Raw genomic sequence first — 27,066 nt, 5'->3', positions numbered from 1 at the left:
TGAGAAGTTTATCAATTAATTAGGGCTAATTATGCAATGAGTAGAATGATACAATAATCTTAGCACCTCCAAGCAACGGCAAACAACATTACTTTGGTTCTGTCCAACTACGTGGCATGCGCATGTTTTTAAGGTTTGGCTAAAGTTACATGGGACACCTTGTATATTCCTACACTCTAAAAAAAAGTTTACACCCTTTCAGATGTATATCTGCCACAGAACGATAATCGTCATCTGCCTTGCTTGCGTTTCCTTTCTCGAAAACGCCGCGCCCGCTACTTTCCTGTCGGGAATGCTATGTCAGGCTGATAACGCCCAGGTCGTTCGTTACTGGGAAGTACCGGGAACGCAGCGTTAAAGAAAAGAAATGCGGACAAGACACATGACATTTATTGTTGTGTGGCAAGATACAACCCAAAGGGTGTAAACGTTTCTTACACTCTGAGAAAAGTTTACACCCTTTGGAGTGCCCCTTCTGCCACACAATGATAATCGTCATCTGCCTTGATGCGTTTCCTTTCTTTAACGCTGCGAGCCCGGTACTTTCCAGCAACGAACGGCATGCGCGTTATCACTATGATAGCATTCCAGACAGGAATGTAGCGGGCGCGGCGTTTTCAAGGAAGGAAACGCATCAAGGCAGATGACGATTATTGTTGTGTGGCAGAAGGGGCACGCCAGAGGGTGCAAACACTCCTTAGAGTGTAGAGCGTACGTGCTATTTGAAGATGATACGGGCACTTGTATGTAGCGGGATGTACCGATAAGCGGTCGCAGGCTGATCTGAGGACGACGACGTGTCTAGCTTGAGCTTGTCTGGTTCCCATGATGGCCAGTGCATGCTATACCCCTTTTACTTACACCGCATAAATAGTTTACCTCCAGTACTTCCACTTAAGAATATATATATATATATATATATATATATATATATATATATATATATATATATATATATATATATCGAATTAAAGAAGCGAAATATCAATGGGAATGAAAGTGGATGAAAGAAAACTTGCCGCAGGTGGGGAACGATACCCCGTCCTGGGATTACTCGTGCGATGCTCTACCAATTGAGCTACCGCGGCGCCGTCTTGCCCTCCTCTTTCTTGGGTATTAGAGTGAGATTTTGTTGAGAATATATACTAAAGCAGAGTCAATGTGGCTAAGATGGCTGACCAGCAACAACACGCAGCAGCCAGCATCTCGCGTTCTTCTTCCTTTCTTTTCTTTCATCCTTCCGTAAGAATATATATATATATATATATATATATATATATATATATATATATATCACGAAAACCTTCAGGTGGTCCTTCATGTCATAAATTTATATCAGTTCCTGTATTAAACAAATATGCTACTCGAAATAATAAATCCGCATGTACTTTTTATGCACATTCTTGTAGACTCATCTTTATGTTTTATTTGGCTCTTCTCTTTAATACCTACAGCTCGGAGGGTATATGAAGTAACGAAATAATAAAATAAATTAAATAAATAACACGTAAAGGGTGAGAACAGTTTACCGCAAAGTATTATTTAATATGCGTGTTAAATTCCTTGTGCACATTGACGAAGTTTGTCGTGCGCATTTTAAGAACCAACAATGACATGGTGAGACTGCGAAAAATAATAAAAGAAAGATATGCACGAACTCACATGCAGCTTGGCATCAGCCCATACAAGGCGCGATGACTCTTTGTCAAGAGTAAGCCCGTGGGGCCAACCCAAGCCATCCTGCACCAGGAGGGCTCTGTTTTCTCCATCCATGTGTGCTGATTCAATTCGGATCTTGTTTCCCCAGTCGGTCCAAAACATAGCACTGCGATCCAACATGCCTTCATGATATGACACAAGTGTAACGCAGTGGACTTCAGCGTTTTGTGAAGAGCTTAATTTTCGATGATATTTTAGGAATAGCCATATAGCTGATTAAAACATATATGCTACTATTTAACAGAAGGACATTCTGCATATCACTCACTACTCGTTACAGTATGCACACTCGAACCTGCTGCTTACGGGGGCTGATGCCTTTGTGAGGCTATATGCCGTTAGTCTCAGCCTGCCCTCGTGTGAATGCACGAGAAATTAAATTAAATTCAATGCAATTCAATACACGCAGCATGGTGGAGTGAGTAACCATGATGATTTCAATTGAAGAAGGTACTTGAAGCACGCATACAGTTTTGAAGAAACGTTATAAGTAATTTTATATAGTAAACCGATTTCATAGCCATGTGGAAATGCATCCGAAAAGACAGAACAAACCTGAAAAACGATATTTAAAAAACAGGAAGGAATAACGTGACAAGAGCTAACGGTACTGTGACATTGAAGTAATACAAATAAAATCAAATATACAGCTAACATTCTCGAGCCGAATCCGAATAATGTTCTCTAAGCAAAAGAAAAAAAATACAAGAAGAACAATATTTGTATGTATAACCGATATTAATCAAAAACGTGTCAGTCACAGTAACATTTGAACAAACGTTGGATAGCGATGTGGGCCTTAACGTTAACGGAAGTAAAACTATGTCCAAATGCTCTAGTTTGGGTATGGCACATTCCTTTAGGAAATTTCAGGGATTCTCGAGTGCACCTGGAGAGAATTTCAACTTGTGGTTTGTTTGTTAGAGCTAGAATGATTATTATATGGAATTTTGTGCGAGACGCTCTCTTTGAGCACGGGATTTGTAACACTTCGGCCATGCTGCTACGTAAGCATAACAACCATTGATGTGGCTCCAAAGGGGCTCTGTATCAGCAGTATCGGCGCCTTTTTACAGCAATAACGCGAATGCTAGTTGCACGAATTATTTTGGAACTAGTGGTGCACTGTGATGGCAATGAAAGTTATGCTGCATGCCCTGCCACGCTCATTGGTAAGCCTCTCATGTTGCAAAGGTACTGCGTTTTTAAAGGAAGGGAGCGAAGCGCTTATGCGCGCTGCCAAAGTTTCGCCAAGGTCACTTAGCTTTTTTCAGTGAAAAAGCGGTTATCCTTGAAAGGGTTATATTGGCTCCTCAAACCTGCGGAGTGAGCGAGCATGAAAAGGTTCTGATGATGATACAGACTAAAGTTACAGAGACATGAAAAATACTTCTTGACGAAGCATAGACTAGCGTGCGTGTTGGTAGTTTGGCAATCGCTGTGGTAGTGCGACATGTTATTATTTCCCATGACAGTTCGCACAAAAACTCGTGGAAAAAAAGCACGTTCCGAGATATATTAGATGCCCCTCTACACGTCTTGATCTATTTCCTGACGGGAACTGGCAGCGTACACTCTCTGTCATTCTTCCTTAAGGTCACACACGGCTTCGCGGAAATCAAAGAAACCAAATAGAATCACATGTAGGTACAAACTACTAGATGTTACGCTCTACTTTCACGTACAGACGAGTATTCGAATGGCCGGCTACTGACTACACCAGCGTCTGCAGCAGCTACCTTGCGGTAGCTGTTAGGTTCCGCTTACGTTTTTCCTATGGGCCCTAGACCCAGCGTGCGCAATTGCCATGTGGGGACTCACTGCGGTGCCGGCCCGTACTTTTTTTGTGCTACAGATGGCGGCCAAATCGGCCAAATCGGTCGAATGAACACTCTATACAAGTGCATGAGTCCATCTGTACGTTTAGTTTTAATGTTTCCAACATTCATTAAACTATAACTAAACCTTTTATTCTATTTGGAGTTTCGAATACAGTAACAAAATGCTACCCTATATAGTTAGCAAAAAAGAATGTTCAATACATGTAAATAAGGAAAATTCCAGCAGTAATCTATTTGGTTAGACATAATAAAACTGTTCCGCAAAGCCACGGAAGGACATCACTAAAGCGAGAAAACAAAACACGACACCCGATCGTAAACGGGCCATAATACAGTTGTGTTATGGCCCGTTTTCTGAAAAATAAGACAATTGTTGGTTTGCGGTCGGATGTCTTGTTTTGTTTTCTCGCCTAAGTCCTGTCTCTTCGTGGCATTGCGCATAAGTTTCATTATATTCAATAGGTGCATAGAATGAACAACACAAGGCTCACCCCTTTTCGTAATGTAGCACGATTGCGCGCGGACTGTCGACATCTTTCCAGACAAGCACATGCCTGTGCTTTCCGTCCAACTCGGATACCTCTATAAGGCTCCTGCCAGAGTCTGTCCAATAGAGCTTGCGGCCGATGGTGTCGACAGCGAGGCCTCCAAGCGTCTCCAAACCAAAAGAGACCACGTCCTTTACGCGGCCTCCGTCTGTATCACAGCTTTGAATAACGTGGCGTTCGGCATCGGCATAGTAAATTTGTTCTGTGGATGGGGAAAATTGTGAAGAACTGTTTCAAACAGTTAGCAATAAAAACAGCGGAAAAGCATTACATATTGTTGAAACGATTAGTAATGCTGCATTTTCCGGTAGCTGGAATTGCTTTTATGGCTTACAAACCAAGCTAGTATAGTTTAAAATGAAGTGATAGATAAACAGGCTGCTACGGGGCATTCTTGAGACATATTCAGCACTCTTTCCTTCCCGCAAAACTTGTGCTTTGTGGCCCGCCGTACAATTTATGCCTAACATCTGAAAGGAGTCTCGGAGGCCAACAAACTAATGAATAAACTCGCGTAAGAAACGCAGAATATCAGTGGAAGATTGAGAAGTGTCGGGCAACCAACGGAAACACAAATATGCCTTCACAAGGCTTTATGGCAGAAGCTCTACACGTGCTCGCGTGCTCTATTTTCTTGCGGCACATTATTCCGGAACATTGTTGCCAATGTGGCATGGGAATCAAACGGCTGCAAGTTGCACATACTACACATGTGTAGTTGCTACATACTACACAGTTGCACATGTGCAGTTGCACATACATAAAGCAATTGACCGGCCTATGCGTTAAATTTTTCATTTGGGCGCGATTATATAGGGGATTCTAGCATGTGAGAAGAGCACGTTTTTGGTGATATAAAGTGTACCGGAAATTATTCAGTAGTACTCTATACACAAAGCTTCTACGAATCTGATGGACAGCTTTACAAGACACTGGTTTTTGGTAGGAACAGCCGAGTCAAGGCGTCAGAAATAAAGTACAGTAGCCGCCGCAATTCGATGGAATCTACACTCGTTCGCGTATTCATGAGTTTTGGTGGAAAGTCGTCAGCTGTTTAGTGAATCTTTAGGGCCCTTTTTGTTGAGCAACGCTGATCCACGAGCACAGAAACATTTTGAAGGTATATTCTGAAGTGCAAGCGTACTAAAGCATTCGTTTGTAAGCACTACTATTTATTATTTTAAAGAACGCTTACTATGTTTCTTGGCATAGAATTGAAATTGAGTAATCGAAGGCGTACTGTTTCTAACCTCTCGATATAAATCTCCATTACCTGCCTAACATGATGATATTCGCTGGTGAATATATCGCAACGAAAGTTGGCACTAGGACTTTGCATCAGTATCTAACGAAAACTAACATACGAATGAACATTAAAATAACGTATTAACACGTAATACTAACCATCACTCGTGTCGACGTCAACGGCGACGACATTTCGTAGATTTCTGAGCGGAATGACCACATCTGCCCAGTAAGGCACGTCGAGAGACATTTTTCGTATTTCCGTTCTACGAGAGAAGATAAGGAAACGTCTCATTCCTGAAAGGACGGGGTGTGCAGTCAGAATCGGAAATGGCTCAGCAAAATGACAAGCAAGCACAGAACACGCATTGAGAATTTCTTTTACCACAGAGTTATGAATAAACATGATGGCGAGTCGAGTAAGTTGGTTAAAGTTCATGATGAACAGATCTTGAACCACACCGACACACCGACAATAGGTTACATAAGAGCAGACAGGACACCGCTTTACTCGCAACTTACAATATTTATTCAACACAAGGACTGTAGAGGTATACAGTTACACAATTTCATGCGCACGCGCATCAGAGCATAGATACGAGTTAAATAAACGGAACCGCCGATGACAGAAAGTCACTTAAATTCGAAACAAACAACGCAGTTAAATGACAATGATTAATGTAGGCGAACTTCGCATCGTGCAATATGATTGTGACTTGACAGACGCACAATTTCCCCCGTTTCTTGATATAGTATAATTCTACGAGCTTAAGAGTTAGGTGTGTGTCCGAAAATTATCTCAGTTTCTGATAAAACCAGATACCAAGGGCATTGTTTGCAACAGTCAGCAATATGTTAACATCCTGAAGCTAGTAACAATGCGTGATGTTCTCTGAGACTATCGTTGACGCATCTTCCGGACTGTCCCACACACACGCCACCGCAAGAAAGGGGAACCACATATGCTACGCAAGCTATTTTACCGTAGCGTAGACCTAGAAGTAGACAATCCGCGTCGCAGGCGGTAGGTATTGGGTTCGAATATCAGTGCCGCCGGGAACCCAGCAGCTTGTATAATGGCTAGAGATGTCCCTCGACCTGGTGAACGGCTGCTTGTGGGGTTTTGGCATCTCGAAAGGGGGTCTTATAGATTCTGGGAAGCTTCTCGGCGCCCTATGTCCAACCACAGACGGCTTTATAGTAGAGTGTGTGTCGCGGCTGTGGGAGGCAGACGAGAGCTGCTGTCGGGTACCTACCGGTAAAATGTGTATAAGTGCATTCCCGGCCAAGTGCTCGCCTAATACGCGACCTCAGCGCTCGGAAAGGACTCCCGCCTGATGGGAAATCGTCGAAATGGAATCTGCAGCAATAAGTTTTTGAGATTTGTTCGGTGCTAAGTTTCTCTTGGTTCTTGCACAGCAAGCATATCGGTCTGTACAAACCTCTACGAACCTCTCCTAAACAACGGGGCCCTCCGCGTGCGTGCCTGAGCTCACCACGGCTTTCCTCCTCTCCCCTCGCTCTCTATCTTTTATCTTTCTATTTACTTTATCCCGCCTCCCAGAGTAGGGTAGCCAGCCAGACGCATTTCTGGTTAACATCCCTGCCTTCTCTTTTGATTTCGTCTTCCTCCTCCTCCTCCTCCTAAGCAATGGACCCATGGAAAGCCGGACGCCTGGCCAGGGGCTGCTGCGCCTTTCTTATAAACCGGTGGGCATTCGGTGGTGGGGATTGAAGCACGCACAGGGGTAGTAAAAAATTCCCAGGCCACAGCGTGTTCGACAAGGTTCACTCTCAAGCAAGTAGCCGAGCTCTTTGAGTAATTTTGTCACTCTGGAGCTGTGTGTGGTGAGAAACAGTGTCCCGTCCAAGTGCACTTTTTAGAAAAACCTTGGGGCCCTTATAGTCCGATACATGACACGCCACATGGGCACGAAGTCAACGTGTTCGCGCAAGCGGTGGCCTGGAAACTTTTGACGAACCCTGTACATCTCGCAGCCCAGCTGAGCTTGCAACTTACTGGATTGCTCGATTTGCTGTCATTTTTTTTTCTCTAAAGTCGCCATTTACACGCGCATGTTCACACAGTCATTCATATGAACGAACACCTTTTTAAGGCGACTGACCGTTAAAATTGTAGTGAAGGGACTTACTCTGACATAGTTCTCGCAGGAGAAAGCATTGTTAAAAAGGTCTCCGGTCAGTGCTGCGTTCTTTTGCACATGCGTGGTATTTATGCTACTTATGTGATGTGTCAGAAATGCGTTCTTGAACTGTGTTGTGCTTCAATAAAATGACGAAATCGTCAGCATGATGGGAGGGACAGCTTATCGAGCTTATAAATGCTGTGTAGCAGTATCTCATGCGTTGATCTAAATTGCGTTTTCAAGTGCTGGATAATGATGTCTTAAAACTACAATCCCAAGTGCTCTGTCCAAGAGGCTTCTACACTATACAGACAAATCTCAGTGAAGCCGCACTTTTGCGACTGTATGTGCCTGTGGCAGCATTCGAAATGATGACGCTTAAGAACTCAATGAGGAAATTAATGAATTTTGTTTTTTGGTAACCGTGAGATGGTTTGGTAGAAATAATACTCATTATCAAGAACTGGTTGCAAGTACACCACATTTCAAAGGACCCCGGGTAAACAGATGCGCTTACTCAGAGCTAGAGATATGAGCGCAGGCCCTAATTTAGGTCTATGTGCCTGATCTTAATGAATTAAATGTGCTTATTTTAACCCGTGCAACTTTGAATAAACTTGGGCGCAACAAAAATAAAGTTTTAATAATTGTTTAACGTGCCGTCGGTACTTCCAGGAGGGATTTCATCTAAGCTGTGGCCAATTCCTTCAGGCAAAACAAACTTCCCAGAAGATTGCATGAGGCATACCTGAATGATGGCGAATAATATGTAGGGTGAATACTTGCAAAAAACCTTCGGAAAAGAATAAAAGAACGCTTTTTTATTCAACCAATAATAATGTGGCGTATAGTGCTTAGGAACCACGAAAGCACCAAAATATGACGAGAAGAAATTTTCGCCACAGCTATCTCCGTTTTGCGCCCGTTCTTGCGAAAATGCAATATTTACGTCTCGTTCACATCTTTCCACTCACCAGAAACCGCAAAAGCAGTGGGAGTGGTCATGCGGTGCTCACCTCTTGAGCATGTTTTGGTGTCGTTGAGGAGCATCGTCCCAGTGGGACAGGCACATACAAAACCCTTTGGCTTGGGCGCGATAAGGCACAGGTGGCTGCAGCCGCCGTTATTCGACGAGCATGCGTTTGGTACTGGAAAAAGAGAAAAAAAAATTATGACAGATCATCAGTGATTCGGTCATAGTACTTGCATGAATTAACTAGCTGCTGGGCGACATGAAGACGTCGTAAGGTCAAGCACTACGGATTTAGGGGTCAAAATGTGCAACGAAGGCGCTCTTACGTGCCTTCTGATCCCTCTAGAATTATTATAGAGCAATGCAGGAGGCTACGTGCATTTTGTTTACGTCATAGCTACGGCAGTTCATGAATGCTGAACAGTAGAAGCCGATTATTTATTTACTGCCTAACAGGTATGCACTAACCATTCGAAACGTTTCCAATCAGAGTAATTATTTCATAAAATAGAATTGCAGACAGGTGCCAATGAAAATGGCGTATCGTGCTCTAAAGAAAGCTGTAAATTGTGATAGAGGCTGCAATAAAGTGAAGGAGTTTAACGTCTCAAAGCTACATATACGATATAAAGGGACGCCGTAGTGGCACGCTGCCACTATGTGGGCTGACCACCATAGTTTCATTAACGCGCACGTACATATCAGCACACGAGCGAGTCGGGAAGTTGAACCCGCTACTTATTGCCTGGCACAAAAACGGTGTAGCTGCTGCTCTCAAGAATTCGTGCCCAGTAGTATAAACATAACCAGAGATTAAACCAAAGAAGGGGGGGGGGGGGGGGGGCACGGGCAAGTGCAAGAGCTCGCCTCGTCCGCACCTGAAGGTCTGTTTCGATGAAAGACGAGTATGTTGCGGAGGCCATCGCGGCCTGGCAGGACGGTTCTCCTGTTCTCGCCCGTAGCAGCGTCGGCCGACAATATGGCTTTCTTGTCCCAGTCGGTCCAGTAGACGCGGCCATCGAACACCGTGAGCCCGAACGGGTGAGGAAGGTCATGGGACATGAGCACCTGCGCGAGGAATACACGTCTACTGGTGTAGCAGCTCGATTCGCCTCTAGAAAGTGGAAAGCAAGAAGGTATTGTAGTGTAATGTTATTGCGATAGCAATTACATGGAAACTCCATGCGCATTTTCCCTGTCGGCGTCGCTATGGTGTCCCGAATGAAGTCCAAGAGCGATAACATTGATGCCGCACGTCGTATGCTGTGGGAGTGAGTGAAAGCGCGTGAATGTCAGAAGCGATGGATGGTGGCTCGATTTCGCACCGCAGTTGGGGCAGGCAGAGGGGGGTGGGGGTGGGGTGGTAGCGCGCCGTCTTCCATCGCGCGCAAGGCAGCAGAGAGGGTAAGGGGGAGAGTGGCATTCTACTCGGGTGGTGGCTGCGTATGGCGTGGGAGTGCGTGGTCGCGCGGGCCCTATCTTGAAAACGAAGCGCTACGGAGTTTAGGCGGGCCGATGGCTGGTGGCTCCGTGTGCGCTGTGTTTTCGCCGCTTAGTTCGCGTCGAGGCGAGAGCCAGCACGAATGGCAAATCGCCCACTGCTGCTGCCGCTCTCCCACATGCCAGGTTCGTCGAGTGAGATGTGTTCATGTGTGCATGTGCTCACCTGACGCCATGCTTGTTAATTTTGCTAGTAAACGAATGCTTATAGGGCCCATAAAACCACTATTTTTAGTTTGTATAGCTGTCTAATAATTTTCTATCCCCAAAGATGTTTCACCTGTTGGGCGAAATTGAGACATTTTTTTTTAAATATTAGGATTGTGAGCATATGAACCAACAGAGAGGAAAACATTACAAAAAGCAGGCTGGCAACTGTCAACGAAAGTATCACAACGTGTGCCTGCTATTCAAAAAGGAGTGAATAGAAATATAGGAACCGATAATGACGTATAGTGTTTAATGGTACAAGGGCTCAGATATGGCCAAATAGAACCAAGAAATAGAGTAATTGAATTACAAAGAAAGGTAGAGGAGAGAACAAAATAAAACAAGATGAAATACCAGAAAGATGAGCGTAAAAGAAAGAAATATTTTTTTCGAGCAGTAACTGCGAGTTAATAGGCCTAATTTATGACGCTCTTATTTTCCTCTGAGCAGTAAGGCAGTTAGCTTTACTCGTAATTCAGTCCCTGAACACGAGAACATCGTTGCAGTGTGTTGTGCAGGTGCTTCAGTGCATGCTCCAGAGTTGGGGTCCAGCCCGCTTTAACTTAAATATAAAGCAAAAGCACTGCCGGAAAGCATTGCCTTAGGTGAACTATACATTCAAGAGTACGCAAAATGACGGACGAAAGGCTCCTCTGTTGATGGGGAAGAATCATGGTGGGGACGTTTTACGAAACTACTCTCAGTTGTACGAAAACCTTTTCTTTTAAGTTACATTTTGTGGCACTACCCAAGGTATTGGCTATCATATGGCCACTACAGGCGAACTTCTGCCGTCGGCATCGGCGTTGCCGTGAGGTTCTGCATAACGTGCACGTGCGATGAGATCGCGACCGCACACCGTATGTTATAGGGCGAGGGAAAGCGTGTGAGGGTGAGCCAAGAAGGATGGTGGCGTGAAGCGCGGCGTCTTCTCGCGTGCGTAAGGGGACGAGTAGGGAGATGTTCGCACACTCGGAGAGGCTTAAGGGAGGCACTTTAGTGCGCATTTTCTTTTCTATACTCCGGACGCGGTTGAGCATGGCGTGGCTGAGCGCGGTCGCTGCAGTGAGTGCAAGGGCTAGGTGGCCCCGGAAGCCTGAAGGCTTCGTGTGCGCCGTGTTCTCGCGCGCAAAGTTCGCGTTGAAGCGAGAAGCAGTGTGAAGGGAAATCCGTTCTTTGCTGCGGCTGCTCTACATCATGCCAATGTTATGACAGCGAGTTTCAGCGGTCGTCGAGTGAGATGCATGCATGCTTGCCGTGGGTGCGTGTGTGACAGCATGCTTTCTCGTTTTACTAGTAATGAATCTTTACTGCACTTTGCGATGCACTTCGCGTCTGATAAAACCACTAACTTGATTTCGCATAGCTGCCTTTTCATTTTCTATCGCAAGAAATGAATGAATGAATGAATGAATGAACGCTTTATTCAAGCGCCTTGTACAGGGCGCGCGCAACAACTAGGGTTGACGAGATAAAAGCAGTCTTCACGACTGCTTGACAGACCTCGACAACCTTGCAACTCGGCAGCGGTGACAGTAATACGATATAATCAGTGACTACATAATATATGAATATGTTTGGCACAACAAGTATAATACAATCTCAAAACAACAAAGACCAAAAGGAAATAAAGAAAATAAAGCTAAAATATAACATAAGGAAACAGACAAAAAGCGGATTTTAGTCTTCGTAAATTTTTCTCAATTTCCTTCTGTTCATAAACTCATTCTCAAGTTTAAGATGGCTGCAACCGCGCGGTATACTATGTATGGTTACATACATTTGGTAATTTCAAAATTACATGCCTCAAATACGCTTTCGAGAATGATGGATGGAGTTCAAAATAAACTCTGCTTGAGCCCATGCCGCATGAAGCTACGTAAAAGTAAAACAAAAAGGCAAATAGAACATTTCTGCACTCAACAAGTCTCCTAAAGCTCGAGTATGGAGCTCACCTGCGTTGTTCGCTGCCACTGCAATGTAGTGAAAGGTAGCCACACGTGAGGTTTTCTTCGTAAACTCTACATTGAACAGGCGAAGTGCGAGCGTCTTAAACGGCCCGAATACCGCTGTAGATCGGAGAAAGTTTCTCCTTTCTTCATTGCGCTATTCTCACGCGCTGCGACAGACGCACCTTTCTTTTCATGGTGGCTATGTGGATGAGCTCTATGGTCTTGGTCGCGCCGTCGGTCCAGTAGAGCGTCTCTGTGGAGTAATCCATTGCCAGCGCGTTGGGCCAGGTCAGATTGTGCTGCACGATGACCGACCTTTGCTGGCCCCCCATGCTGGACCGCTCGATTTTTGGTAGGTCGCCCAGATCCGTCCAGTACATGTACCTGGATATGTTTTGTACGTATACCATTAGGTAATGTCCTTTGGTTAACACGTCGCAGAGCGACAGTTAACCAATTGCCAGGCTAATTAGATTATTCTCTATACTATACAAAAAGAATTATTTCGTAATAGGGCTGAGTGCCGCTGTAAATGATACGCTGGTCCGCAGCTTTCGTGCCTAGTTATTAGTAATAATGCCTGAAGTATATATGATAGCTCTGGCACGTTGTAGTACTACTACTATACTGCCACGTTGCAGAGGCGAAGCTGAAAGAAATGCCCAATGCACCTCATACAATATGGATGCGACTGTATGTAAATTCAATTCAACTTTATTTTCCAGAACAGGAGGGAACCAGAGGGACACCGGGGCAAAAAGCTGTCGCAGCAGCTAGACCGGGACCCAGGCTCCTTTTCATGCCAGCAGCACTTGCAATATGACAGCATACAGTAGTACAGGTCAAGTACAATCTCTGAGAAGAAAAATTTAGGCCTCGCCCGCCATGCGCGTGTGATCATTCGAGTCGCTCGCTAATATTTTTTTATGCTTATTCTTTTTGTTCTTTCTTTTTCTCTTTTTTTTACGTGGAGCACTTCACCTTAAACTCGACTTACTAAATATCACTCAATGGTTTATCAAGCTCACCCTCGTATGGGATCCACAACAATTCCACGCGGCTTGTCCAGGCCGTCGTAGATTAGCACAGCCCGGTGGCTCCCGTCCAGGTTGGCAACTTCAATCCTGTCGTTCGCAGCGTCCGTCCAGTACAACTTCCGGTTCACCCAGTCCAAAGCCAGGCCGGCCACGCTCTCCGCGTTTGTACCGACCACGACCTGCGCCGAGCATAGGTGCGATTCGTGTGCGAGCTACAGAGGTGGGCGAATATCAATTTTTTTATACGAATAGAATTGGGATGGTAAGTATCGAGTTTCGAATAGTAAAACACAGACGCACATAGGTATTTACAACAGGAATTACACTTGGGTAGCATGCCTGTACCGACTAGTCCAAAAATAACAGCTATGTATGTATCTGGGAGAAGAGATCTGCTTTAAAGAGAAACTTTTAAACTAACAGTCATTAAAAACTGCACTATTATTCTAAGAAGATTACCAATCCGCGGTTGCAAAGAAGCATTCCAAGCATTATGGGTATTGTTTGGAATGACGATATACAAAAACAGTAAATAAATGGTTATCGAAAAAGGATCAGAACTTATTTTAGAACAAAAAAAAAAAAAAACGCTGAAGGATTTGTGTGCCGTAAAAGCATGTAAAAAGGCCCGTTGCAAAGAAGGCATAACTGGGCGTAGCATAAAATCTAAAATTCCTACATGACGAGACGGCCAAATACAGTCAATGACAGGCTACACAAAAAGAAAAAAAAGAAAAAGAAAGCTCAATGGTAGGCATGCAGGCTTCCGCCTAAAGCTGAAAATAAAACTTGCGATATAGAGCGTGTTTCTGCATTCCCTCGACTCCTTCTTTCAAATTTGTTTCCTTTCAGTTATATTGTAGCACACGGAGAGCAGTACCAGAGTTTAACAGTCGAGTCAATTGTTGCGAAATATTTAGTATTTTTTAAATATTCGCAAATAACGAATATTTCCTTCTTGAAGAGAAATACGAATAGTTAATGTGCAATATATTCCATCCGTATTTGCTCACCTGTACTGCGAAGTCATAAAATTTATCGAAAAAAAATGGAAATTGCGTTCATCTAGAAGCTTCTGACATAGTAAGTATGCAGTTTGTACTGATTGCTTGTAATATGCATAATGCAGTCGTCGCGACATGCCGTGTTAATTTAACGGGCATAAGTAAGTTCGGCATTCCGGGCTCGTAATCAGAATGATTGCCCGAGCTGCGATGTTCCGAGTTACGTTGCTATTACTGGTATATAATAAGTTACTGCGCTAATTAGGCCCCAGTCGGTAAAAGCATGCAGTCCAAACATCGATAAGAAGATTGTCTTTCTTTTTGCCCTTCGTTTGTGCACACTGTCTCGTGTATTAGCGCATATGTGCAAATACACACGCTAACATATGCGCATTTTGCTGTGTTCAAATTTCTTCTATAAAGAAGAGACCAAAAAAAAAGAAGGGGGTGCGAAACCACATAAAGCATCTAGTTATCGGTATTTTGCTTTCAATAAAGTATGCGTGCTTCTCTAGAGCTACGAACACTGGTTCTGCATTCTACATTACCTGGCTTTCCAGTCCGAAACAAAGGGCCGCACGGTATGCCCCAACTTCGCTTTTGATAATGAGATCCAGGAAAAGCGCTTTGTTTTTGCCTATTTTATATTACCGCCTCGGGGAAGAATTCCTCAGTCATCGAATACTCAAACAGCGCATGCAGGGAAATCTACCCCTGCCCCGTCTACGTCCGGTCACATGAGCTAATATTTTATAAGTGCCGTGCACCAAGTTCTGCTGGCGTGTACGTACAAAGTCAAAGGCGAATGTTTAAGTAAGCGTTACAATATCAAATGTTCACTCACTCCGAAGGTATGCAAGTAAGCCAGTTTCAGCTTTAAAGTTTGATTGCCTCTCAATTTACAACGGAAGCTGCGCAAGCACATTTCCCTCGACACGGAAGGGAGTGTTACCAGAGGTATACGGTTTCTACGTGTTGTGGCCTTCAATTACCGGCACAGCCATTACCAGTTGTGACAAACTACTGTGGTAACGAGGAGACTTTTCAACACCTTCTTTGTGGCTGTCCTCGCTATAATTTATAGAGACTATCACTCGCAATCGCGATAGCGCGCTTTGACCGAAGACCTCTCACAGAGGAACTTATTTTAAAATACCGCCATCACAAGCCATCGCAGCAGAGGGCGACGAGGGCACTGTTGCGGTTTTTGAGGGCGACAGAATTGGACAAGCGGCTGTAGCCTGAACAGATGTTGATAGTGCTACAAGTGTCACTGTGCTGTGCGATGACAGTATTCGGTGACAGTGACCGATTGTGATTGTGTGTCTATGCTCCTTCCTTTCCTTATCTCTACTTTGTTACCACTTTACCTCCCCCTCCCCTCTCTCTCCAGCGTAGGGTAGCAAACCGGATCTTTTTCTCTGGTTAACCTCCCGGCCTTTCCCCTTCCATCTCTCTCTCTCTCTCTCTCTCTCTCTCTCTCTCTCTACAAGGGCGCCCAAGTTGCGCTCAGTGCTGACCTCTTGGCCGTCGCCGTTCCACTTGGCCTTCAGGATTGAGTGGTGCGTGACGTCCGTCCAGAATATCATGTCGGTGGTCGCGTCCCAGTCGAGGTCAATGGCACTAATGGCGCTTCGAAGTGGTATAGTGACGTCCACGTCGTCCGTGCAGTTCAGGCAAAGGCGACGGATGTCACCACGGTGAGCGAAGAGCAGGAACGAGTCCGGCTCTGCGTGGAAAAAAAAGGGCGGAGGAAAGAGAGCTAAAAGCCAGATTCCGTGCGATGATTCTAAACGCTCAATGTTACTTGAATGTAAGCCACTCCTACGGTACTGCTTTATAAAGTGTACGCGAGACTGGGCATGAGACTGAAGCCCGAAGCAAGAATATGCCGTTATGAAGGATGTTTTTTTTTTCTTTAGTATGCGCTACAACGTGAAAACTTTAGAAGTGTGTGCGGCATGATTTGGTGATATATTATTCATTGTCTGTGTAAGCGTATCGGCGAAAATATGTGTTCTTGAAAACGTGAATTTAGTTGTTTGTTTAGCCTGTTAACTTTGCCTTTAAACGAGTATCTGATAACATTACACGAGCACCGAGAGACATTAAATTTCAGTATTCCCGGAAATATGTCCTTCACGTTTGTTTTTTCAGGGCAGGTGAGCAAGCTGTATAAAACAAACAAAAAAGCCCCCTCATGCAAGAAAACTAGCCTCTGCAGCGTCGAACAGGGTCTTTTGGTCTGAATGTCGAAAATTAAAAGGCGGGTAAAATCAACCTAAATATATTACATAAAGCACGCCTTTCTCAACACTTTTGATGCCTATGGTAGACTCTGTAATTACTTATTAACAAACTATGTTGCATAAATCCTGCATCTACTTTCACGGGACGAAGTAATGATGAATTCTACCATATATGCGTCTTAGCACCGCACAAATATTTAGATTTCCTTGAACGCTCATACTGGATCTCGTGAACGTTTATTTCAAACTACACGCACAAGAAAGATAGGAGAAATAATTTTTGAAAACACCGCATTCTTCTCAAGCAAGTGCGAACACGTGCACTTACTTTCTATGCACGTCAAGCCGTCAGCCTGCAGGTCCAAGCCACTTGGGCAGGCACAAGAAGCAGTCTCGTTGTTCGAAACGCAGATGTGGCTGCACTTGATGTCGCTCAACGTGCAAGGATTCGATCCTGGACACGTAGGAAGGAAAAAAAGTGTACTACAGAATTCCACTCTTTATAACGTACTCATCGGGACAGGAGACGGATTTATTACAAGTGGTATTTAGTTTAACGCAGAGATGCTCTAAAAGAGCCACAGTAACATGGTACAATTGACTCCCGTTGGTTCTACCTTGGTTAATTCAACTTTTCTCCTAATTCGAACGCACCGAAAGCTTGCAGCGAGACACCATACATATCTATAGAAGAAGAACTCCTTTAGTTCGCACCCAAATTAAGCCGATTTGGTTAATTAGATGCCCACTGACGCAGCCTCGTGCTTGCCGTAGTTACTAAAAGCTTGAATATACATGAGATTGCTCAAACCGTACTACTACTTTTAGAGGCGTGCAGCTGCTTTATTTCAATTAATTTTTATGTCTTAGTGGATGGGCGCTCCTTTCACCCGTGAAGCCATCCATTACCAATTGTTTAGTGTCGTGTTACGCTGAGGAAGCGTTTAAACATGCTGGTTGAGTCGCGCTTCCAGCGCTACAAAAAGACATTACAGGCAGTTCGAAGGAATAAACAAGGAATTTCAATTCGTTCCTTTTGCCGCCGTTTATTGATTAGAGCTCTCGGGTATTTCCAGCAAGTTGGCGCTCTCACAGGGGTCTAATTAGCGGGAGTCAAGTGCATACTCGCATTTCAACAGCGCGGCAGCTCTTAAAATGTATGTTTTAACAAAGGCGCGTTTGATAGTGGCGACATGACACTTCAGAAATACTGCTTTCACGCGTGAGCAGCTGGCATGTCTGTGGGTTGTCCGCGCGTGACGCTGCCAGCCGCATCATGCTGCCGCCGCGTCGGAGTGACCTTTGCCGCCTATTTAGCCTCTCCAGCTAATATGAACAAATGAAAAGGATCGTCGTGCATGCTGCACCGAGCGAACCCATGCGAATGTAGTATTCCGCACTTTTGTCCTGAGAGAATCCTGACACTACTCTTCAAATAATGCGGTCTGATGTGTCTGCACTACCGTTGGGATCACAATAAACTATTAAGAATGCAACAATTTCCAATAAAGTCATTCGGTTATGGCAATGGGTTACTGTACTTTATAAAACACATCACGCACGTCACACTTCAACGTGCTTCTAATCGGCACAGTATGAACAAAGTGAAGCAGGACGTCTTGTATCCAAGCCATGGGGTACGTACAAAATTCTTCATACTGTAAAACTAATATTTTGTGTGCAGAAGGAAGCAGAGTTAGTATTGCGGCTTCCTTATAGAAGATTTAAATAAAATCGTCCAGTAAAACTCACCACAGCCAAGGTGTCGTGACTATGCTCTCGACGTGGTTAAATTTTGATTCTCACCATGCACGACTCCGCAGCGGCCTATTTTGATATTAGCTGAGGTGCGCCGCCACTAGTATTAGCAATTATTCCTGATATGAGAGAGCATCGCTTTGAAATTATGATATTATTCAGATACGGGAGGAATAATACAATACGTGTCTGACAGCATTTGTTGTCATATGCCTTCGACATGTAAGCGCTCCTATTAAAGGAGTTAAAGGAGAAAGCTTATGTTATAAAATAAAAAACCTTGACACAAGGCTTTGCATGCCGAAATTGGACAGAGGGACAGCGGAGGCCTTTGGATTAATATAAACCACACGTGGTTCATTAACATCAACAAAAATCATAGTGCAAGTAAGCTTCTTGCACTCCGCCCCAATTTAAACATGTCCGCCGTGACTGAAAGCATCTTTAATGTTCCCAGTCCATTTCAGCGATAGTACAGTACGCCACTGGCATAGCCAATGATGTCAACATAGCTTCGAGTGTGATATAATAATCTAATGTGCCGACTTTGTAACATGTATAAGGTATTTCGCTGGGCCATACTGTAGAACTTACTAGTGACACTGGTCACATTAAAAATACCACAGCTAGTACAAAAGTAAAAGGAATATGAGAAACAAGCCAAATAGTGCTAGTTAATTGCAGTGTATTATCCAGAACGCTCAAAATACCATCAAGTAGTGTTCTGTTAGGAATGCTAAAAATATAATGACCTCGGAGCAACTACGCTTGCGGAGTTCTTCGAGTAAAGGGACAAATTCACAATACCCTGTCTCTCCCCTCCCCCCCTCCAAAAAAACATGTATACATGAATGGTGAGTAAATATGCTTTTAAATAGCTCAAATAGCAGCTCATCTGCTTTGATTGACAATCATAAATATACCTTGTGCACTCGCCACTGGCTGTACGTTCAGAAATACAGCTTCGAATTAGCGCAAGCGATATGGTTCAGTGAAACCCTACCGTCCGGCTGGCGCAGACTCTGGACCACTTTGATGTCCATGGGAAAGGATAGCTTGGGGTGGAAAATGGACGGCTCGTGCTGACCGAATTTCGTGGCAGTGTGTATGCTCTTGGTTTGCCAGTCCGTCCAATAAAGCGTGTCTTCGAATATGGTCACTGCAAATGGGTGCGGCAGACCTGAAATACACCGAAACATAGATTAAAGAGAGAGAACTGCAGCCGTCCACAGATACAGTGGAATCCTTGGGTAAATCTATAAGTCGGTTATAAGTATGCCGGACTTAGCCAGTTTAACCAGTGAATAGCCGCCGGCAGTAGATGTCGTAATAACGTATACTAGAGACCGTAATGAAACTGCGACTTGGGGAGAGTCGTTATCTTGGAATAAAACAGCGCGCAAAAGCGAGGAAGTATAGAGGAAGTGACACACACCACAGGCAATGAGGTGTGTGGTGAGAGACCAATCTCTCTTGCAGTGTAGCAGGCGTAAGCAACACAAGTGAGCTCCTTACAAAATGAAGCATTTCTCACGCATTATGGTAACATGCGTCCTGTAGGCATGCCTTGGAAAAATTTATTGACAGAGTTTTAACAAACGCCGTACACACAAAAACAATGGGAAAGACGAAACCAACAAAAACAAAACAAAACAACGGTTTACATGTACCAGACTAGCTTCCGACACAAAGTGGCACATCTGCTGTCAGTTTGCTCTTTGAACGTCTTTTGAAGTGCCTTTTTTTTTTAATTAGAGAACTCAGCTTTGCGTACAGTTTTTTTTTTGTTGTTGTTACAGACAGATTCATTTACGCTTACGTAGTGATTATTGAACAACCTACCTTAGCGTCGGTTGTAACCCACGGAAATGTGTGGCAGTGGTGTTTATACCCAAGCCGTAGTTACTTTCCGTCTGTCATAAAAGTGTAACCCCTTCGAGCAGTCGATCGAAAGCAATGCGTGAAACAGTTTGAAAGACGGGACTGATGCTTATCATTTCCTAGCCCACGTGATTTTGCCGTCCTTCAGCTTTACAACTATGGCACACCATCGAGCCAGTCCAGCTGGCCTCGCTTGCAAGCACGCCACGTACCCGCTTCGATGACCTTCTTGCGGTTGGCGCCGTCCAGGTCGGCGCTCTCGATCTGGTGGTGCTTGGCGTCCGCCCAGAAGATGCGGTCACTGCCGTAGTCGATGGTCAGCCCGTTGGGCCAGAACAGCGAAGTGTCCGCGATGGCGCGCCGACCCGTTCCATCGGTGTAGATGCGCTCGATGCGCGGCCGCGCTCCCCAGTCCGTCCAGAACACGGTCCTGATAGGGGAGAGAAAGCAAGCGCTCAATTCCGCTGGAAGTACAAGTTTCTTGTTTTGTCTAATGAAGCTTCATTATACATTCTAAGCTTTTGTCATTTAGCACTTGATTGCAAGGAAGTTGAGGAGGCAATGATACAGTAAGGCAATGCGAACTATTGCGTCCCCGCTTGTCCCATAATTATATTACTTTCTTCCTAAAGAACAGGCAGGGGTAGTGCACCTTTCTGTTACAGTTCCGCCCAGCCGGGCTTTCTTCCTCAATTCGCTCAATGTTCATTGTATTGCTTCGAAACCAAATACTACTACTACTACTACTACTACTACTACTACTACTACTACTACTGCTAATAATAATAATAATAATAATAATAATTTATCCAGTCAAATGTTAAGTACAGTGACCAGGGGCCCTATAACGTAAAACTATTCCAATATGTTTCTATTCCAATTTCCTGACGTCAAATTTGCGTAACCACCGACGCAAGCACCGGGCGGTCACCCGCAGGGTTGTCTGAACAGACCAATCAAACGCTCCCCTCGTTCATAGGAGGTCACTTTTGTTTGCTTGAAAAACGAATAACATTCCCTACACTTAACAGCTTGTCGTATCTAATTGGCTGACAAGAGGCGAGTAGAACGCTCAAGTGGAGAGGGATTCACTGAGGCAGAGCCAGTGCACTGAAAATCGATAACCTGATGAAGAGGGTGGTGCCGGCGTCTGCGATTGGTCGGCTTTCCCTTACTTAGCTTGTGGTGGTTGGTCAAAAATCGCGGCGGCATGCAACGGAACCTTAAGAATGACGCTAAAACTGACCCTCAGCAAGAAGAGTGGGCAGAATAAGGTAGTAAACGTGCCGAAAGTGTTTGAAAACGTCACATGGTCACGCAAGAAGTTTTATTATACGCAAATATAGCCATGCTCTCCGGCAGGTGCGAGTAGCCAGCGTCTCAGCGATCGGCGGCAGCCATCATTTTTTCCTTTCGGAACGGAGCAGCCTGCGGCTATTCCGAAAAAAATTCAGTTTTGTTCGGCATATTAATGCACCTTTATCGCGTACACGTCACTTTGACGCGGTGAGTTTGTGCGGTTTTGTGACGTCACGTGACAGGGAGATGAAGTGGGTGCAGCCCGAAAACTTTTTACCAATAGCCGAGGGCTAATGGCGAAAAGGGGTCAAATCAAAAAATAAGCGTTTTTCTTTTTTCTGTCAAATCATGCCTAATCAGTGTGTACACATCATATCAGATAAGGAGGTATGGCGGTTTTCGTGACGTTGCGTGACAGACAGGTGAAGTGGGGGTGGTCGAAAAAAGTTTTTGACCAATCGTGGAGGGATAGAAAAGTTTGGAATAGTTTTACGTTATAGCGCCCAAGGAGCAGCTACGGAGCCTTCGTACTGGTTCACGTAAATATTAATGCGCAAGGCAAAATGTACAGAAAAGAGAAATTTGGTGGACAACACAATGTGAGGCACAGGCACAAATAGGGAAACAGAAAACGAGAGAAGGGGAGCGTAAAAGAGAGTTAGTCATACAATGTGATCATCTAAACATATGCAAAACACAAAGAATGCACTCTGATACATGTCAAAACAGGTAGAACACTGATAATATTTGTTTGTTTGTTTGTTTGTTTATTTGTTTGTTTTTGAGTCGAGTCATAGGAAAGTGACTGCTGCAACAAGGCTACACAAGAAACGCGGAATGCTGCGGGGTATACTTTTGTGGAACTGAAAAATTTAAATGATCAAGAAGCTTTATGGTGATGTCTAGTGCCATGAAGCACCCTATAGGGGAACAAAAGTTCTGATTTAATGCGTTTTAGTTTGAGAGATGTGAGTTGAGGTACATTAGAGAGGGCTGTACTGTAGTTGCCAGAAGGACAAAAATCAGTGCTGGAACAAATATATTAATTTATTCTGGACACATTCAACGGGTTCAGAATTAGATTTGCACATCCCGTCAAAATTACGGAAGCATCTTGCAATATTGGAAGGCACACGGAATAATACTATTTGAGAATGGCACCAAGGGAGCGGAAATCATGCGATATGCGGCAGACAATACCAAGAGCGCGAAGTGTATGTTGTTTCGCTCATTTTGCGTGTAAAAAGAAGCACAGCGTTTTGTCGAAGTACAGAACAAGATATGTCGTTGCATTAATTCTGGGCAACGGAGCATCACGGAGGGCGCATGAAAATTTCCCGTGGCGTGTTGCAAGTGCACATGGAAAATTGCTTATGGACGGTAATAATATTGTGAAGCAGAATTATATTTCTGAATCTACTCACGCGTACTGTTTCCTGATTGTACACAGGATAAAAGAAGCTGTGAGCTTACCTTTATTATACTAACGCTATGGGTATGACGGAAGATTAAATGCAAGACGTTGTCAGTGGTCAGGACACCAGGAAGGAATCTGTCTGCCTCTCCTTCTTTCAATCTGCCCTGGAGCTCTGCTTCTTAACGATGATTATCGAAGTAGCATTTATCTTGCCGAATGACGTTTAAAAGCAAATATATCACACGTGCAAATCCGTGACTGGCTGAATTAAAACCTCAATTACCCCATCGGACTTTGATTGCATTATAGGTCTAACCATGCAAGCGAAGTAAACGTGCCATCGAACACGTGTTGCGTTGCTTGTACTCATTACTTACACGTTTCGCCCACCTAATCTACCAAACTAATCGAACGCTGTGCTTGTGTAACGAACTCCTGCCACCCGCGCCTTCCGGTACACTTCCACTCTCGTCGTCCTACTCACGAGAACTGCGGGTAGACAACGATGGCTCGCGGCTTGTCCAGGTCCTTCCAGACGAGCGCCCTCCTCTGATGGCCGTCGACGTCCACGGACTCGACGCGGCCCATGCCGGAGTCGGTCCAGTAGACGCGTCCCATGAGCCAGTCCACGGCCAGCCCGTCAGGGTTGCCCAGCCCGCGCGAGACGACGGTGTGCACACTGTCGGCGGTGCAGTTGCTGAGGCTGCAGGCCCGGATGACGTCGACGGTGATGTCGGACCAGAAGAGCGTGTCCTGCGCTAGATGATAGTCGAGCGCCACGGCGTTCTGCAGTTTGGCTGCCACGGAGGTGTACTCCGACTTGTCCATCGTGATGCGCCTGATGTCGGCGCCGTTGGCGAACACCACGTAGGCCTCTGAACCTGTGCAGCCATCCCGACAACCGTGCGATGGAGATACCAATGCAGTCGTCACTGTCCATATGAGGCTACATTAAAGACCGTCCTGGGCCATATGCCTCTTTTCAACAGTCTGAGAACCATTTCCTCAAAATGGGCCTTATCCACCTGGCTCACTCAGACACACACTTTTTGTTTCTGTCATCACTGCGTGTCCTATGTTTTGTCCGTGTCTGTCATCACTGCTGTCCCTATGTTTTGTGTTTCGTTCAGTGATTTTTTTCCTCAGTCGTCCGTAGAACCAGATCAGTTTAGCAGTTCACAGAAACAAGCGCCAAACCCAAGCCCGCACGTTGGGCATGACGTGACAATCGAGTGAGCCCGTTGACAGCTGCTGCGCGAACGTCTGCAGCTGCTCACGACGCCGTTTGGATTTACAGAGTCATGAGGCGAACAACTCGCGGATTCGATCGATTTAGTACACGCCGAAAATTCAAGTTCTATGGTACCTTTGAAGAAATCTTCAAGCCTAATCTGAGCTCAGTAAATTACGCTTGCGATGAAACGTTATTTATTGACCAATAAGATTCCAGCTTCAAATGAGTAGAAGGGATGCCCTTACTATATTAGGTAGATGGCGTAGAAATGTTGTCGGCGATTGCACCAGGTTATCACTCGCTGAACCGGCGCGATGGCGTCACACGAATCCCGGAATGTTTCAGAGAGCGCTGTATACCCGCGTCATGATTAAAAGAAAGGCAATACATTTTTATCAATAGAAGGGCTGCATGAACCCGCTGCTACTGTTATAGCCGCAAGTACGTATTGTTTCTTACTGTGGTATCTAGCGTTAGCTGCTCTAACTCTACATATATGTATATATATTTACATGACAGACAGCCAGAAAGAGCAAGCATAAGAAATAACAAGCATTAGAGTACATATATATATATATACAAATATCAGTCAAAGGACAACCTTAATTTCTTGTACATGATTTATTGAGCAAATGATAAATGCTTCTGCATTCTTTTCCTAAACAATGCTCACTGAAATATTCCAGCACCTATAATGTGCTTGAATTCCTGTGTAAAAATGAATTTGGCTGCGCAACGAGTCATGCACTACTCAGTGTACCTCTTCATCTGGTGGGAACCTAATTCTCCCCAGTGTCGCCTTCAGTGCATAGTCTGAGCATGATAATCCATCGGGTGGAGATCCAGCTAGCAAAAAGAATGTGGCAGACACTCAATGTGCAGGTCTTCAGTGGTCGCACCCGTTAAACGGTCAGTTTGAGGGCAAGCATTTTGCTGGTCTGGAATCAACTCCGTGTAATTCACTGCATGATGAGCGTCTTTATCAGATGACACATGAATTGTGCAGTATCTACTTTGTACATTCCGCAGCTGTGACAAACATGTGTTGTCATACTTAGCTTCCACTGTTCGGAGAATTTTATTACGATTCATTCCTTCACTTGTCCAATGCTTCGGAGACGCTTAAGCTGCACCTTTAAGTGTAGAAAGCGATAGAATTTATGGGTCCCCGACTGCTTCTCACAGTTTGCGGCAACTGGAGCTTATGCAACCGTAATCTTTAGCGGGAAGCGCTTGCGGCAAACGCTATGCACGAAGGCGAGCTTTCTGGTTCTTTTTTCTGTCTCCCGCCCGGCCGGCGCCGCCGCTGCCGCGAATGCTAGAAACCGGCGAGCCGAACTATTATTGTTAGAACACATGCGCCGCGCGCCGTCTGTGGTTGGTAGACACGTTTCACTCAGGGTCAACTCACATTCAACGCCGCTTCCGCCGTGCTGACTGCGCAAGAGGCCCCTTAGGGCTATCGCTTTAAGATGTAGCAATAGAACTCTTTTTTTTTTTTATTTGGTGCATGCCTCAAGTGAAGCGGCGATCTTGACACAGAAACTATGGTGATCTTTACTGAAGTCCGCCCTTCTGCCGCCTACCAAATTTCCCTAATAGCACCCGACACTTTCGCCAGCTTACAGGTTAGTGGCACAAAATTTAGAAATCCTGGTACAAATTTAAGGATCTCATTTGACTGGCCTTCGTAATAACAACGTATGGTTATAAAATTGTTACATTTCTCTTTCTTTACTAATTTAGGAATGCCTACGTGCAAATATTGAACTATGACATACGGTACGTCAGCTCACCTGGTAAAAAACAAAATTTCTGTTGAGCTCAGTGTACTCTCCGTGTTCGATCCTCTTTTAACACTTACTTTATCTGCCGTTCAATATTCCACGCGTATTAATTTATCGCGTCATACAGCACGTAACACTTTTCCAGTACTATTCACAACTACAAAAATTATAACAGCCTCAAGAACAAAAAAAAATTTCCTCGTTTCTCTGCTTTCCGTACGTGTATTTCACCGTACTCGTACATTGCTGCCGGTGCAAGTGACGTACCTTGTGCCTTGCAGTGTCGCTTGTCGTCCCGCAACCTGTAGCCCTCCTTGCAAAGGCACTGGAAGCTCGGCACCGTGTTTACACAGGCCTGGCTGCAGGTTCCTTCGTACGTGCACTCGTCGACGTCTGTGTTGGGGACATGGGCACCAAGAAACGGTCGACTTAGAATTTACTCCTGCGCGGCGTGCTCAACGGTTATAGCGTACCGGCCAACTTGCGAACTTCAAAACTCGTAAACAAAAATGTCAAAGATAGGACAAGCCGGCGTGTTGCACGCATTTTTTTTTCAGCTTGCCTCGAGCACGCACCCCTGTTTTGGGGGATACATATTAATTTTATTATGAATGATGTACTTTTGAGACGCAGAACAATGGAGACCAGAAACAAATGGCGCAGCAGACACTGAAAAGCGACGCGTACGATGTTCGTAAAGCACAATCACTTTCAGCGACCAGACTTGCCGATTTCAGGTGTTTAAGAAGCTTGTGTGAACAAACATGCTCGAAGCAAGTGCTCCCTTCCTTTTTAAAGGCGACTTGTGCTGCCACGAAAGGGCGGCGTAGATAACATCCCATTTCTTTTTTCCTCTATGGATTAATTTTGTAACGATAGGCCACGTCGCCCTAGACACCTTTAAAACGTTCTCGCGAGCAGAATCTGCTTTTCGTAAAAGTTAATGAAACATTCGTGAAGTTATAGAACAGACCAAATAAGCGAACGTTACAAAAATTCGGCAGAATATTGTGCTAAAGTTCTTTTCCTCCTGAATGCAAAATACCTACAGGGACCTAAATACGGGTTCGCCGAAAGGACCACGGAAAGAAATTATAAAAGGTATTTACATTACTGATAAAAAACACGAAAAAATAATGGCAGGACACATTATGTATGCATTGTGAATAAAACATCATCGACAACTAATTCTATAACATCTCTAAACGCGGTTGCAGTGGTACGCATGTACTTAACGGAATGTTGAAGGGGAAAAAAATCACTCA

General features: G+C 44.7%; 1 protein-coding gene across 7 annotated transcripts in view; it reads right to left on the bottom strand.

The window, feature by feature from the left end:
• Lrp4 (LDL receptor related protein 4) overlaps positions 1–27,066 on the bottom strand; it is a 219,949-nt gene that overhangs the window by 23,328 nt on the left and 169,555 nt on the right. For 5 of the 7 annotated variants that reach the window (XR_008613799.2, XM_055074337.2, XM_055074333.2 and 2 more), the window contains exons 10-22: positions 26,069–26,194; positions 23,265–23,661; positions 20,277–20,494; positions 19,187–19,363; positions 16,754–16,879; positions 15,697–15,905; positions 13,164–13,351; positions 12,318–12,519; positions 9,352–9,541; positions 8,475–8,648; positions 5,513–5,650; positions 4,052–4,310; positions 1,663–1,825 (exon numbers count right to left, since the gene is read on the bottom strand). Coding sequence is in view for 6 of the 7 variants with exons in the window: in XM_055074337.2 (XP_054930312.1) it covers positions 1,663–1,825; positions 4,052–4,310; positions 5,513–5,650; positions 8,475–8,648; positions 9,352–9,541; positions 12,318–12,519; positions 13,164–13,351; positions 15,697–15,905; positions 16,754–16,879; positions 19,187–19,363; positions 20,277–20,494; positions 23,265–23,661; positions 26,069–26,194 (2,567 nt within the window). In the remaining variant the exon portion in view is untranslated. The remainder of the gene's footprint in view (positions 1–1,662; positions 1,826–4,051; positions 4,311–5,512; positions 5,651–8,474; positions 8,649–9,351; positions 9,542–12,317; positions 12,520–13,163; positions 13,352–15,696; positions 15,906–16,753; positions 16,880–19,186; positions 19,364–20,276; positions 20,495–23,264; positions 23,662–26,068; positions 26,195–27,066) is intronic. The other 2 variants (XM_055074335.2, XM_055074336.2) reach the window with 1 other exon arrangement.

The sequence above is a fragment of the Dermacentor andersoni genome, chromosome 4, assembly GCF_023375885.2.
Source record: "Dermacentor andersoni chromosome 4, qqDerAnde1_hic_scaffold, whole genome shotgun sequence".
NCBI lineage: Eukaryota > Metazoa > Arthropoda > Arachnida > Ixodida > Ixodidae > Dermacentor > Dermacentor andersoni.
Note: the sequence above shows the minus strand (reverse complement) of the source record. Positions and strands in the feature narration are given on the sequence as shown.